The sequence below is a fragment of the Gavia stellata genome, chromosome 26 (assembly GCF_030936135.1).
Source record: "Gavia stellata isolate bGavSte3 chromosome 26, bGavSte3.hap2, whole genome shotgun sequence".
Classification (NCBI taxonomy): Eukaryota; Metazoa; Chordata; class Aves; order Gaviiformes; family Gaviidae; genus Gavia; species Gavia stellata.
The window spans coordinates 9,066,834-9,082,156 of NC_082619.1; the positions used below are offsets into that span (position 1 = coordinate 9,066,834).

General features: G+C 54.8%; 1 protein-coding gene across 1 annotated transcript in view; it reads right to left on the bottom strand.

Annotated features, from left to right (window-relative positions):
- Positions 1–998: 998 nt before the first annotated feature.
- The window catches only part of LOC132319252 (protein VAC14 homolog), a gene marked incomplete at its 5' end in the record, with an annotated part of 31,364 nt that continues 17,039 nt past the window's right edge, over positions 999–15,323 (bottom strand). The window contains 2 exons of the mRNA XM_059829576.1: positions 999–1,132; positions 7,176–7,326. Coding sequence (XP_059685559.1) covers positions 1,107–1,132; positions 7,176–7,326 — 177 coding nt within the window. The remainder of the gene's footprint in view (positions 1,133–7,175; positions 7,327–15,323) is intronic.

Genomic DNA, 15,323 nt, shown 5'->3' on the forward strand with positions numbered 1-15,323 from the left:
GGACTGCAGAAGCAGTCCACACATACTGCTGCAAAATTGTTTGAAGGACAACCACAAACAAAATTTTAAAGTGTTTTCATCTCTTTCTCTTTGAGCGTCTCTCCCCCAAATACAATGAATTTTGCTAAGGGCCTGGACGTGTGACAGAGCAGCACAACCAAAAGTAAAAGCAACCCTTGAGCCTGTTCCCAGATCACAAAACATTCTGTGCCTCAATGAACCATAAGCATTTAGTTTTGTCGGCAAATGAAAACTTAATCTGATCCTGTGATTAAAACGTATTCCTACCTCAGGATCATCGTCATCAAAATCACGGTAAGTGGAATGATCAGGATTATTCATTGTATCCAAAAGTTCAATAGCAAGACTTGGATTTAATCGCTGGGTAACAAAAAGGATGCTGAAAGACAGAAGGAAAAACACAGATTAAAATTCCAACCGCTCATATTAAGCACATTTTAATTTTAGAACTTAAAAAAAAATCCCATACATAAATTTATACCTGTAGTAACTTTTCAGCTGTCGGTCTTTTTCACAGTTTTCACAGAATGATGGAAACTATTGGAAGTGGTAAACATGAGAATCAATTGCCCAGTGAAATACATGATCATTATCTACTGAAACAGAAAAGTACTTGCCATTTCATTTTGTCCCTTAATTCAGGAGGCTGGCAGTTGCTTTTCATCATTAGCAAAAGCGCTCTAAAAAAACCAACAGTATTGCTGTGGGTGACATGGCACTACATTATCTGCCATGAATTTTGAATACATTGTTTAGTTGGCAGGAAGAAGTCCATCCGTTTAAGAGACGCTACCAGGACAACATGACGCGTTTATGCACCAAAAGGAGTTGTCACAATTTCTACCACGTACATCCAGAACACTTACAACCCAACACCCTCGCAGTACCCCCAAACACCACAAGCACCCATGCAGCCACTACTCCAAATGGACGATTTGGGAAGCTGTACTTACACACCATGCTTTAACCCTTTGCTAACCTCACGGGATGTAGGTCAAACATTGGAGGCTGAAGCTCAGCGAGCTCTGTAGCAGTTATTCCAGCTGCCCACAGATCACAGAGGTGCTTATAGCCACCTTTTCTTCCTACCGCAGCAACTTCTGGCGCCATCCTAAAGGGTAAAACACATTTTTAGATAAACTTCTCGCCACAAATCAAGCATTCTACTCTATGCAGCGGTTTACTACTCTTTTTCCTAAAGCTCTCAATCTATAAGCTCACAGCATATACACTTCCACATGTGGATATATACACAGGCGTGCTTGTGTGCGCGCACATGTGTGTATGCTGGGCTTGTGTCATTCCAGCTCGGCTCAGCTGCTCTGGGCTCAGCTTGGCCCGGCGGGACTCAGCCCGGCGGGACTCGGAGGGACTCGGGCGACGTGGGAATCTGCGCGGCGTCTCCCCCCGGCAGCCTTCGCCAGGATGTTCTGAATTTTAGCTTTTGCAAACGCGGGGTGGTGAAGCCTCGCGGAGCGGGATAAAAATAGAGCCGTAAAAAGAGGCAAATCCTCCCCCTCCCCGCCAAAAACCCGGCGTGGGGCGTAGCTGGAAACAGATGCGAACGTGTCGGCAGCTCAGCTGGGCTCTGCAAAACCTCTGCTCTCCCCTCTCTGGAGCGCAGGGTGCTGCCGAGGAAAGAAAACCACCGAAATTACGGATTGCACGGCCACGGGCTGTGCTCAGCCTGCTTCTGCAGGGCTGCCAGGGCACAGGGATGCTTCTCCCCTTCCTACCTGGCTAAAGAGCCGTGCGTTTGCAATTCCCGAGACTTCAGCATCTCGCCCCAAATTGGGTCCCCAGACAGGCTGGGGTACGTATTTTGATGCCAAAAGAGGCTTTTGCTGCACTGATCCTCTGGATCCCCCCCTCCCACCCAGGGCCTGTGCTCGTGCCTGCCTTGGAGGAAGGCAGCAGGCAACAATAGTGCCGATGGATTTCCTAGGAAGGATGGGAATCCGCTACTGCCTCATTTTTCTTTGTTAAGGTTAATCAATAAGCAAAAATGCAGCAGGGGTATAGCTCAGACAACGTACAGGAGAAGAAAACACCCAGCAGAGCTGCAAAACCAGGAGCGGTTAAGCTTGGTGGCGAGTTTAGAGCAGGCTGAGGCTACCGCACGGAAAGGTGAAGCATACGGAAGATAACCTGCAAGCAGGAACGAGCAGCAAGGGGTTTTGTTGGGCCATTTCTGCATCAGTATTCATTTTGCTAGTTTAATTCTTTTCCTCTCATTCCTCACCCCACCTTCCAATTTCCTTACAACATCTTGGGGAAACTGAGGCAGCCCAGCAAAGTAACTACACGTGGGGTGCTTGGCTAGGAGTGACGTTACCTACACCATCAACTTCTCCCGTGTCAGCCCCTGCAGACCAGTAACCCCAGCTTTTATTTAGAAATCCCCAACCTTTCCGGCCAGCCATGTGCTGTAAACATCTCAGGGGGGATCTAAACCCAAAGGTATGCCAGGTGAATTATGGCTATGCTCTGGATGGTCTCCCCCGGGGTTTTCCATGGCATCCCAGCACCGCCGCTGCAGAGCACCCAGGAAAAAATCCAAATCACCCTTTTCTTCCAATTCCCCTTCTCTCCAAGAGGCAGAAGAGCATTTTTGAACGTCAACCCTCTTGCACAGCTCCATGCCAGTAGGGAAGGAGATGGCAGAGAGATGGCAGAGCCACCGACCATCAGGGACCAGAGCGCTGAGCTCAGAGCACTCAGGGGCAACAGGTCTCTCCTCTCTCGCTTGCTTGGCTCCTCTGCTCCCTGCTGTCGCACTCCTGATCCTGCGAAAGCTGTCGGAAACTGGCTCCTTCGAGAGCAAGTGGTCCCTTGTGCAACATCAGCTGTCTCCCTGCCTTCTGGGCAAAGGATGAGTGTGGAGGGGTTTCCCTGTTATCCTTGCCAGTTTAGTAAATCTGAGCCATCTGACGACAGCCCAGCTTTTCTTTCCTACCTTTCACGGACGCCCTGCACCCTACAGGCTCTCGCCCGGTGTTTTCGAGGCTGCCCTAACGTTTTCCAGACAGTCTGGAGGTGGGACCTCATCCTACACTGCCATCTCTGCAGATCTGTGATTACACAAACGAAGCCGTAGACAACGTAAAGGGAGTGATTCGGCTCACTGAGAACAAAATCCCTCAAAAAGATGTCGATAGGAAACCCCTATATTGCACCACACCTCAAGTTCGGTCCAGGCTCTGCAGCACTGCACGTTCTCCGGAGGGATACAGCAAGTCTGCACTCAACACGTTTCTCAGGGACTTCTCGCAGCCTCCCCCGGAGTAATCCACCGGCTCCTGGGATATCCACGGACTGCCGGCTGGAAGCAATGACCTCGCGTGTGTTAGCGCACCCACGTATGGTGTCAGCCTCCCGGTAAACATCCCATAGTGTGAGGAGCTCAGAGGGTACGCCACTGTCCCCGCCATCTCCGGCAGGAAGCCAGGCAGGAGAGACCGGACCGAGCCGGAGAGGATAGTGCCTCCTGTGAAACAAAGGGTCATAACCTTTTCTCCTTACAAAGCTGCGGAGAAAGGAAGGAAGAGATGTGAGCAAGAGCTACCCTGTACGAGGTGGCAGATGTTTTCAGCATCTTTTTGGAGGGGGCTCGCTCCTCCCAGGCAGAGCAGAGCTGAAGACTAGGCTGGAGGGCTTGCACCTATGCTGTCACAGAATCACAGAATGGTTTGGGTTGGAAGGAACCTTTTAAAGCTCATCTAGTCCAACCCCACTGCAGCGAGCAGGGACATCTTCAACTAGATCAGGCTGCTCAGAGCCCCCTCCAACCTCACCTGGAACGTTTCCAGGGATGGGGCATCTACCACCTCTCTGGGCAACCTGTGCCAGTGTCTCACCATGCTCATGGTAAAAAAGTTCTTCCTTCTATCTAGTCTGAATCTGCCTGCTTTTAGTTTAAGACCGTTGCCCCTTGTCCTACCGCAACAGGCCCTGCTAAAAAGTCTGTCCCCATCTTTCTTCTAAGCCCCCTTTAAGCACTGGAAGGCTGCAATAAGGTCTCCCCGGAGCCTTCTCTTCTCCAGCCTGACCAACCCCAACTCTCCCAGCCTGTCCTCATGGCAGAGGTGTTCCACCCCTCTGATCATCTTCGTGGCCTCCTCTGGACCTGCTCCAAAAGGTCCATGTCCTTGTTGTGCTGAGGACCCCAGAGCTGGACCCAGTGCTGCAGGGGGGTCTCACCAGAGCCGAGGGGCAGAATCACCTCCCTCGACCTGCTGGCCTTGGTGACAACCTCTCTTGAGTCATCGGCTACTTGTCCCACAGTTGGCAAAACACTCCCAAACTTCTACTTGTCCCAACTTCTACACAGTTGGCAAAACACTCCCAAAATAAAGCAGGCAGCTGGATTCCTGTTCTACAAACCGGATCGGCATTTGCACTATCACCCCAAGATCTTGGGCACAGCCCTGCAGACCTTGTCCCTAAAAAGCGGCCAGAAGATAACCAAGGACAGACTCCTGGACCACATCAAGCTCAGCTGGCCAAGGTCAGCACCCAGCCACCCTCTCCCGAGGCAGCCGGAGCAGGTCGGGAGGAGAGATGTCGGGTGTCCCAGGCGGCGCTGGGCTGGCCCCGGCTCATTGTGTTTGGAGAAGGCGTCGAGGGCAGCTGACCTTACATAACCGGAGAACAAAGCAGCTAAATAAAAACTGGAGCTGGGAACGGGCTGCGGAAGTGGGACACGGCTTTCCTGACTGATCAACCAGCATCTGAAGGAAACTGAACTCAATGGCAGGGAAACAACTGCATAAACACATCCCGAGGGAAGAAAGGGAGCGAGAGGAAGCGGGGGGAAGACCAGGAGGGCACCAGCCCCTTCCGCCTCCCCTTCTGCCCTCACCACTCGGGTGGCAAAGCCTGGAGCACTGGGATGGAGAGCGCAGCATGGAAACCTGCTGCGAGCTCAAGGCTTTAAGGGTGCCCATGCTCGTTTACCTGCAAAGCCACCAACTGCACACTCAGACGGGCCTCAGGGGTAGGAGGGGAGCGGACCTGAGATCGCTCAGCTGGCGCAGCTCTCCTCCCGCTGCCAGCTCCGATGGCATCTCGGTCTAAAGTGTGACGAAGGGAACAGAGCAATTTAACCCTGGGGAGAAGCGCAGGTACCCTGCAGCCTCCCCTCCAATGGTGCAATAGCATCCTACCACTGAGAAAGCACCGTCCGAGCCAGGGTGCGCTAGCCGGGGAGGTGTGCTTGGGGAGCGCTCCCATACATCCCAGGGCAAAACCCGTGACCGCAGAAGGGGTACAGCCTCTCTTCGGTGCCAGCGCCTCATGATTTTTGCCTGGCAAGGGTTGTACTCACAAACGCGTCAGCCTGCAGGGCAGTTTGGGTTCACTCACTCTCACCGTACATCGCTACCCTGGAACCACGCAGACGCAGGGATTTCTACTAGCCACCCTCCCACTCCAAAAAAAGCCCCCCCAAAACAACCCTCCAACAAAAAGAGTCTTTTCCAAGAGCCTCCGCTTTTCCAGGCGTAATCCAGGAGGGTCCTGGCCCAACTGTGACCCCTCATTCCCCTGGGAGCCGGAGCCCAGCAGCCGATCCGCTCTCAGCCCTGGGTGGTCAGAGCCGGACCGGACCGGGGCCACATCCCTCCACGCTAAACGTCCCGAGGCCAACGAACCGGCACCTCTTCCCCTCCCCAAAACCAGCTGCCTTTGGGTGAAAGCCAACCACCCTGCAAAGTTCAGCCCCAAATTAATTTCCAAAGAAACAATTTTCCGGTGCATTACAAGGACGGGGAAAGTAGGTGAGGAAAGCCAGTGCCTGTTAGGACCTGCGTGGGGGCAAGTTGCCCCACCCTGGGGCAACAGAAGCTCTGGCTCCAGCAGACCTCCTCAACGTGGGGAGAGCCAGACCCTTTTCAAACGTTACGCTTGAATAAGCGAAGCCAAGTTGCTCTTCCAGCTAGCTACCAGGGGCCACGGCAGCTGTTAGGATCCACGCCATGCAGCCTGCTATTTTTAGATCATCCACAAGGAAGGAAACCTCAGACAACCATCAGCATGAGCTGAACTGCAGCTCCTCAGCTGCTTGGCCAGCGCCGCAGGAGCTGCTCCACCCAGGCGGTCTCACTTCTGACACGGGGAGGATGGATGAGACTTGCAGAGACCTCGGGGAGGTCACCGGCATTGCAGCCCCCACCCCTCCATCGCAGAGCCTGGCTAGGGCTGCCAGCCTGAAACGGGTAGAAAAAACCAACAAAGCCCACCCAAACAACCCCGAACCTGAGCTGGTTGATGGTGCGGACCTTTCTAAGCCAAGGGAGGGGTGAGTGATCTGGGATGGTCAGAGAAAAAAAAGCCCAGGGAGCGGAAAGCAAAGCCTCCCTCTCCGGCGGTGATTTTGCAAGGCCCTGTGGCCGCATCCTGCGCAGGGAGAGGCAGCCTTGGCTCCGCACTCGGGTTGCAATCCAAAGCTGCCGTGAAACGTGCTTTTGGCCGGGACGACCTGGCCCGGGGAGTACAACAGGGAGGCCCTTAAATAGCAGCAGCAGCGGAGAAGGGGCAGCCAAGCAACTGCAAAGATGAGCCACAGACAAGGGAAGGTGGAAAAAAACTTCCCAATGTGCCAGGATGATTAATAAAAGGCTTTTTTTAAGCCCCCAAGTCCCCGAAAAATAGGATTGTCCCTCTTCATCTCTCTTCTGAGGTCCTACCTGACACTCAGAGCACCACAGCAGCTCATAGTCAATGTGGGCAGGCAACACGGGCACAGACTGAACCCCGTGCAGATCCATCCATGTTTTGGACACCCGGGCTTGCAGCCAGCATCCCGTCCGGAGCTGCTTTTAGAGGCTCTGAGAACTTTTACAAGGAGAGAAGAGGCTAGCACCCAAGGTCCCATTAAAAACAGGACAAGAATGACCTCCCTCCACACTGGCCTCTGTAGCATCCTGCTGCTAGACAGAGTCCTAAATCCCCAAAACATGACCTAGAGGAAAGAGCAATAAAAGCCCTGGTCCGCACCATGGCAGACACAATCCCCAAGTGATGCTGGGTGGGGATGGATATATTGATTTATGACTGCGAGAGAGGCTTCTCCTTCTGCCCGAGCAAATCTGACCGCTGCCGCTGAGCATCGAGTGAGCCCAGGGAGCGGGGTGGCACGGAGCTGTGGCACTCACCGGAGGAGCTCAGCTGGCCAGCCCTGGCCGGGACGTGAAGCCCCACCGGGCCGGGTCGCGCATCGGAGCCATCGGAGGGACCGTGACCCTCCGTCTGTCCCGCTGGGGAAGAAGCAATCTCAGCCAGCACTTCCAGGTCCTTCAGGATAACCTGCGGAGAGAGGGATGGCGCGGGGTGAGCAGGCACAGGGGCAGAGGCAGCCGGCGGGGTGAGCTTTCCTTTCCAAACCCACAGCCGGAGAGGGTGAGATGGGAAGCAAACACCAAATCCCAACACATCAAGAGAGGCGTAGGGAAAAGAGGGCTACTACCTATGAAGTTCAAAGTGGCAATTTCAAATGATTGCAGAGGGGATGGGGCAGGAAAGAGAAAAGGGGAGGAAAAAAAACCCAGTTTCTGCTCTGCGAGTCCCGAGGGAGCGTGTGAAATTAAACCTCATTTACGCAAGCAGGAGCAGGGCTTGCTTCTCCCTTTTCCCACTCTGGGGATGTCTAGGCTTTGCTTCCCCACTCCCCTTCATAACCGCAGATTTGGGACAACCTCAGCAAGAGCACGGGGATGCTCTCGGCGGCAAACATCCGCCTGCCCGCCCAGCTCGCCCCGTTTGGGGCAACGTCTGAGAGCAGGCTCGGCTGCCTGCGCCCGGGACGGCGAGGCAGAGCTGCCATTCGGATTTCATAGCTCTTTCCTTCCAGAAGTCACCGAATTAATCTATATATAGCATTTCTGGAGAAGTTATTACAGGGTGGGTTGGTTTTTTTTTGTCCTCAACCCTTCTCATGTCTCAGGCTATTTTGGGTCCCCCCTCATTCAAGTGTCCTTGGGTCTAGATGTTTCATCAGCCAGCCCTGATGCCCGGAGTGTAGCCGGGCTGTGCGGAGCAGAAAGGCTGCCAAAAAGGGCCAGTTGCCACATCGAACCCATCAGCATCCAGCACAGCACATCCCCGACCACCCCTTGCCCACCAGCACCGCAACCCAGGCTTTCCACATGTTCTCACAAAGGCACCTTTCTGAGGAGCTGCAGTTATACGGGAGTTTTAGCTTCTAAGCTACCAAAACAACCCCCTTACCCCGAAAAAAAGGTCAATTACATCTTTTTTTTTTTTTTTGATCATGCAGAACTTGAAAACATGAAAATCAGAAAGAGGAGCCCCTGGGTTTCTCTGCTGCAGATATCTTAAGCTGGTGGGGTGGTGGGTTTTTTTGTAATTAGGGCTGATTTTTAAGGCCCCAGCAGCCTTTGAGCAGGCATCAAGGTGTCCAGGCTTCAGCGCAGAGCCGGCTGTGGGGAAGCAGCCTGCCGCAGGCACCACGAGGCTCCAGCACGCTTGGGAAGACCCTCTGCCTCATTGACATGATTAAGTCCCAACCCGTGACTCCCCCAGGGATGAAAAAACCATAAGATAACAACAACTTGTGCCATCAGGAGCTATGATGCTGCTGTCCCCGAAGAACATGGCACCTCCGTGACGCTGCCAGGGATGGGACCTCGTTGCCATCATGGGACGTCACTGGCACCGCCAGCCTTCAACCTCTTCCAGGGAAGCGATGCTACGGTCCTCGGCAGAGGAAAGACCTTGTTCCTCCCTCTCCGCCTGGCTTTGCGGGCTTTCAAGCACCAGTGGCTCAGATAAAGCAATGCTGATGGTTTCATTTCAAGCAGAGGATGCCCCTGAGCAGACCTCTCAATGCCCTACGTAGACTCTCTAGTGGCTCATCACGCGGCTCAGCTGAACGTGCAGCCTTCGAGCAGGGGAAGGCACTAATTTGGGTCTCAAGCTCTCACAGCTGGGGAAATAATACCCATGGAGGTTTCCAAGTCTCATTGTCTTTGGCTAAAACTGGCAAAGAGACTCAGGGCTTGGCTACTGGGGCCGGCAGGCGGGTGGGAGCCGGGACTCTTGCTCATGCTACTGATTTTGCTGAACGCAGCACGCATGCCAACACAACCAGGATGACGTATCCTACCATGCCAAGGCTGTATCAACATATGGCTGCTGTACCGCACGAACCAGCCGCCTGTGATTGCCACCCTGCTGCATTTGCTGCTGCTGCCACGATGCCCCCCTAGAGCCCCCCCACCCAGCCGAACGCTCGGGCTATCGTCCAGTGTAGCTTTCACCAGCAGCTCCCGCAGCATCAGGAAACAGAACCAAGACCCTGGGCTGGGCAAAAATCACTCCTGCTGCTTCCCAAAGCATTTAGAGCCATGTCTTATCCCGTAAGGTCGGATCCTTGATCCAGCCTCCCAGAGCCCTGTGCTGAGCCCTATCTCTGAGATGCTGCTTGGGCTCGGGATGCTCCAGCCAGGCTGCCAGGGCAGCAGTGACGGGCACCACCGAGGGCACGGCTCGACCTCTCCAGCTTTGAAGAGGCTAAGGGGTGGCTCCCCAAGCCAGACATGTAGGTCACAGGCAGGAGGTAGAAAAAGCAGCATGGGCTGGATTTTGCAATCGGAAAACGTGGAGGAAATAAGAAGCAGGAGGGACGGGTGCACGAGCACCTGGAGGAAGAGGAGGAGGAGGAGCAGGCGGCCGCGAAGACCTGGGGTTTTCCAGCCGTGGGAAAGAGGCAGGGAGCTCCGGCTCCTGCTGCTTCTTCCCCGCATGCTCCGGAGTGGGTTCCCAGCCGGGGACGGAGGAAAGCCAGGAGCGCTTGGTATGCGCTGCACATCCCTGCGCTAAGCAAAGCTGGAGCCAGCAGCTGGCTTTGTGCGAGCGAGGAGGCTGTAAGAAAGCAATATCCTGCCATTGCCATGGCAACGGGCCGGCTGCTCCAGGAGCGAGTCGGTCCCATCCGTCAGGAGCCAAGCGGCCGTCGGACCCGACAGCGCTGGAGCACAAGGGCCAGAGCTGTTCCCAGCCGCTGGGCGAGGGCATGATCCCGACCGCCAGCCCGGAGGAGCAGCCACCAAAGATGTTTTCCCGGCCCAGAAGGGATTTCCATGAAGGTTTCCCGGTGGCGATGAGATGTAGGGCGCTGTGCCCCTGCTCCGGGTGAGCGTGGGGCTGGTTAGCGTGAATTGGAAGGAGCATCATGATGGATGGGGAGACCCGGCCGCCGTCGCGAGCTGGTCCCGGCCCGGGGACGAAGGGCAGCACAGAGGAGGGTGAACTCTGCAGGGCCAGGGGACAAGGAGCAGGTTATCAGCACCGCAGGGGGAAAAGCAGGGGGAAAAGCAGGGGGAAAAGCAGCCCCCGAATGGCGTGTGGTGGATGGACGCACCTCCCGCGTGCAAAGCATCGCCTTGATGCTCCTTGGGAGGACTTTGCCATGGGCCAGGGTCACCCCAGCGTTTTGGCCAGAGGCAGAGGAAGGGGAGGTGACCCCAAATCCGCTGCAGACCCTTGGGGAGCGAGACTTAGCACCCTGCAGCACGTGCTGACTCCCAGGACAGCCAGGCAGGCGGCGGCAGCAGCTCCTGGGGCACGCACGATGGCAGGGATAGGGCCTGAGCTCCTGAAGATGCTGTCCTTGCTGGTATTTATGGGAAAAGGTTTTTTTTAAAAGATTAAAATGCCTGCGTGCAGCAGGGAGGGGCTCACAGGCGGCCTCGGATTGTCCCAGGGCAATGAAACGGGGCTCCCAACACCAGGAACAAGGTTATTCTCGCCAGGGAGAAGAGGGGAATCCAGCTGAAGCAAGATGCCACCAAGAAGCAGAAGAGAAAGGTTAAGGGTTGCAAAACACTTCTTCAAAAGGGACCAAGATCAGGGTGGCTGTGGAAAACCCCCTGGCATTACCAGGATCAGCAAGGCAGGGAGGTAGAGGAGCGACCCGGGGGGGACCAGGAAGGATGCTGTGGGGTGCTTCCTCCTGCTCCAACACAGCCCCGCGCTGCCGCAGCGCGCACCGAGGCTTCCCCAGAGGGCTTAATTTATTTTGGTTTGTTTTTTTTTTTTTGTCCTCCCTCCGAACCTCTTAGCCGTAGCCAGGGGAGGGGAGGCCAGCACGGGCAGGCACTCCCGGAGCCAAGAGCGGCCAGCAGCGAGGCTGGCCGAGCCCCAGACACACACGGTGTGAAAAGCAAACTTGCGTGTCCCCACCGCCTCCACCGGCCTTAAAGACAGAAAAAGAAAAGAAAACCCACCATTAATCTTCCCACACCAATTTAACCGGACCTCTTTTCAGGTTCCCCGGCACAGCAACTTTCATCCTCTGATCTTGCCAAGACCTTTCTTTTCCGCCCCTTTACAGCCACCAGATTTCAGCCTGTGGCCGGGAGGGGATGGGGAGCAGAGGGAAGGCAGCGGGGCTGGGGGCTTCTCCTCTCCTCCCCGGGGCAAATCCCGCCTGGATTTGCTAACACACGCTCACAGCATCAGCAAATACAGCAGGGGGTGGGGGGGTCACTTGGTAACACAGCCACAATCACCCAAAACCAAGCTACAACCTGAAAACTCCCCGTCCTCCCGCCTGCTTTTGCAAATCCCCCATTCGTCCCCGCTGTGGGCGTGCGAGGGCCAGGCAGGAGCACGAGCACTGTCACAGCTCAGAGCACCTCTTTAAATGTGTTTAATTAGCGCAGTGGGAGCTTAACACGCATGCCACCTGATGCCAGTCGCAGGGCGGGATGCCAAGGAGGTATTTCTTGGGGAGGGGGAGGGGGGAAGGGGGAAGGGGGAAGGGGGAGGAGGCAGGACAGGTCCAGCCAGGGGCATGGGGCTGGAGAAATCCGGAGCTGCCCCAGAGCATCCCTGCGGGCCACGCCGTGGGGGGCTGGATGCCTGCCACCCCTTCAAATTCAGCACCCAGAGTCCCAGAGCTTATGATAGGCAAAGGGTTTGCTTTTATTTGCTACCCTGTCTCCCATCCGGCACCTTCCTCCGCACCCTGGGGAGGCAGGCACCCAAAGCCAAGCTCACCACATCCCACATCCTAAACCTTCATCCCACCCTGGCCCCACCCCGAGCCAGCTCCCCGGCACAGGTCTGCCTGTCCTCTGCGGCAGACAGGTTTTTCTGTGGTTGTAGTCTGCTCCGTGATTTCACCCAGGAACGCTACAAGCCTCCCCTTGAGCCCAGACTGCCAGTCCACCCCGAGTTGTTCGGTGTACATATAAACCGTAGACACATATGTATACACCAGCCAGGCAATTATGGTCCCGAGCTGGTGCTGAGCCAAGAAGCTGCCTGCGGATCGCACTCCCCACAAGGAATTTCCTATTCCTGCACGATGCAGTGCACAGATTATTTTTCAACCCAGTGCCCTTGCAACGCCTCGAGTCCTCAGAGAAAGCATCACCCCACCCTGCTTTAAGACTTCTGCTTAGGGGCTGCTGCCACGCACGGCAAGCTGGGCTGACCGCGTCTTCCAGCATCCAACTGAAATTATATACCTCTCTCTATACCCCACCATCTCAGTCCTAGGCTCACCCTCAGTGTCACTTCCCTCTTGAAAACGAGTAGCCTCCCTGCTTCGGTACCTTGTAGCTTTGAGTCTCTCTCCAGAGAAGCTTTACCAACAAAAAAATTAAAATAAAAGCCAGGCACACGTACATTAGAGTGCTCCTCTTTGCAGCCTTTAGTTTACACCCTCTGCTTTGCATGGGGTCACAACATTTTGGCCGTGGCGAATTAAAGGCTGGGAGCTGGAGCACAATGGCTCTAAAACCAACAGAGCAAAGCTCCAAACCAAACCACGCTAAGACAGCTATTCGCTTTGGCACAAGCTTTTGTTCAGCTTCGTTGTACTGGGAATCGGGCGCGATGGGAGAAGTTTGTCAGGATTTAGCGCGACAGCACAGCTCAGAGAGCAGGGCAGAGACCCGGGCTTCAAAACCCTGCGGTGCTGCAGCAGGATACGCAGGAGGGGTGTCGGAGTTAACAACAACGGAGAGAGACGAATACCAGGATACCACCATACCTGGGGTTCCTCCTCTCCTAGTTTAATACTGGGAAACCAAGAGAGGGGCAAAATGTTTCGGCTTGTGATGGAGAAGTTGGCTTGAAGGTCATGCAGACGTTCAAGTCCAACACTACCTCCGCAAGCAGTGGTAGCTCAGGCTCAGCTAATCCTCTCTAGGGAAGGGTACCAACTCTCGTCCAGTGCCAGGAGCAGACTTCTGAAGGATGCTCTAGAAGATACAGCTGCAAGCAGCTAAGAAACCATTTGGATCTCCTTGCTGTTGGAGCGAGTCCAGAGGAGGACCATGAAGACTATCAGAGGGCTGGAGCACCTCTCCTATGAAGACAGGCTGAGAGAGTTGCGGTTGTTCAGCCTGAAGAAGAGAAGGCTCCGGGGAGACCTTATAGCAGCCTTCCAGTACCCGAAGGGGCCTACAAGAAGGCTGGAGAGGGACTTTTTACAAGGCCATGTAGTGACAGGACAAGGGGTAATGGCTTTAAGCTGAAAAACAGTAGATTTGGATTAGATACAAGGAAGAAAAATTCTTCACCGTGAGGGTGCTGAGGCACTGGCACAGCTTGCCCAGGGAAGGTGTGGATGCCCCATCCCTGGAAGTGTTCAAGGCCAGCTTGGACGGGGCTTTGAGCAGCCTGGTCTAGTGGAAGGTGTCCCTGCCCATGGCAGGGGGGTTGGAACTAGATGATCTCTAAGGTCCCTTCCAACCCAAACCCTTCTATGATTCAAAGCCTTGCCTGGCCACTGCATAAATGCAGGTAGGTTTTCACATCAGCGGAGACGAGAGGAAGCTGGAGTCTATCCTGCTTCACATCAGACACCAGCTCCACCTCATGCGTCATTCCTGTATGAGTCAGACAAAAGTCCCAGCACAACTTCCAACCCCCAGCAAGACTGAGAGAAGCAGATAAGGAAACAGGAACACGTTCAGCCCTAAAGAAACAACTCCATTTTGGAGCCAGAGAAAGGAAAACAAAGCAAAGAAAGAAATCAGCAGTGTCACCGCTTCACGGTTTTCTCAGAGATGCCCTCACTGCCTGTTGTGTCCACCTGAACTCAGCGCCTGGGTCGAGCCGGGAAGGACCCAGGGAACTGAACAGCTACATCAGAAGCTGCCTCTGCACCAGGAGCTTGCAGAGGAAGACAACCCAAAGAATCACAGAATCACTAAGGTTGGAAAAGACCTGTAAGATCATCAAGTCCAACCATCACCCCAACCCCACCATGACCACTAAACCATGTCCCACAGTGCCACATCCACACATTCCTTGAACACCTCCAGTGATGGTGACTCCACCACCTCCCTGGGCAGCCTGTTCCAGTGCTTCACCACTCTCTCAGGAAAGACATGGTTCCTGATATCCAGCCTGAACCTCCCCTGGCGCAACTTGAGGCCATTTGCTCTTGTCCTGTCACTAGTCACTTGGGAGAAGAGACCAACACCCACCTCCCCACAGCCCCCTTTCAGGTAGCTGTAGAGAGCGATGAGGTCTCCCCTCAGCCTCCTCTTCTCCAGGCTAAACAACCCCAGCTCCCTCAGCCGCTCCTCATCAGACTTGTGCTCCAGACCCCTCAACCAGCTTCATCGCCCTTCTCTGGACACGCTCCAGCACCTCCATGTCCTTCTTGTAGTGAGGGGCCCAAAACTGAACACAGCATTCAAGGTGCGGCCTCACCAGCGCCGAGTACAGGGGCACGATCCCCTCCCTACTCCTGCTGACCACACTGTTTCTGGTACAGAGCAGCTCTTCCTTTCAGCAGTGCCTTCCAGCAGCAGTGCTTTTATCCTGCGGGTGGAAAGGTCCATCCCACCACTCCCAAAGGGCGCTTGGGCTTTGGCTTTTCACCTTTTCCAACGTCAGTTCTTTAACCAGGTGTTAGGGCTGTGAGACTCGCACTGATGAAAGGAGCAGCCTGTGCAGAAAAACCCATTCCTAGCAGGATGCTGTTACTCTTGGAGCTGTAAGAAAGTTTTCAAGCACATCAAATTTTAACCAGGGCTTTTAAAGATTGCCTTCAAAAGCAGGTCTCCAACGCGGGATGGAGCACCTCCCTGCCGGGGAAGCATGGGAACCGGCACAAGGTGACGCAGTGCAGCAGTACAGCATCCGACAGCCAGGAATCCTGTATCCTGACTTGTCTACATATCAAAGGGAATTGCTTGCTTCAGCTTCGCTCCAACTTCTCCGCGCTGCCTTTGTGAATCTTAACTAGGTCTCTTGACCATTTCTTTACTGGCGCGGGAGAACTGGGTAGGAAGGGGAACAGGAGAGAAGGCAGAGAT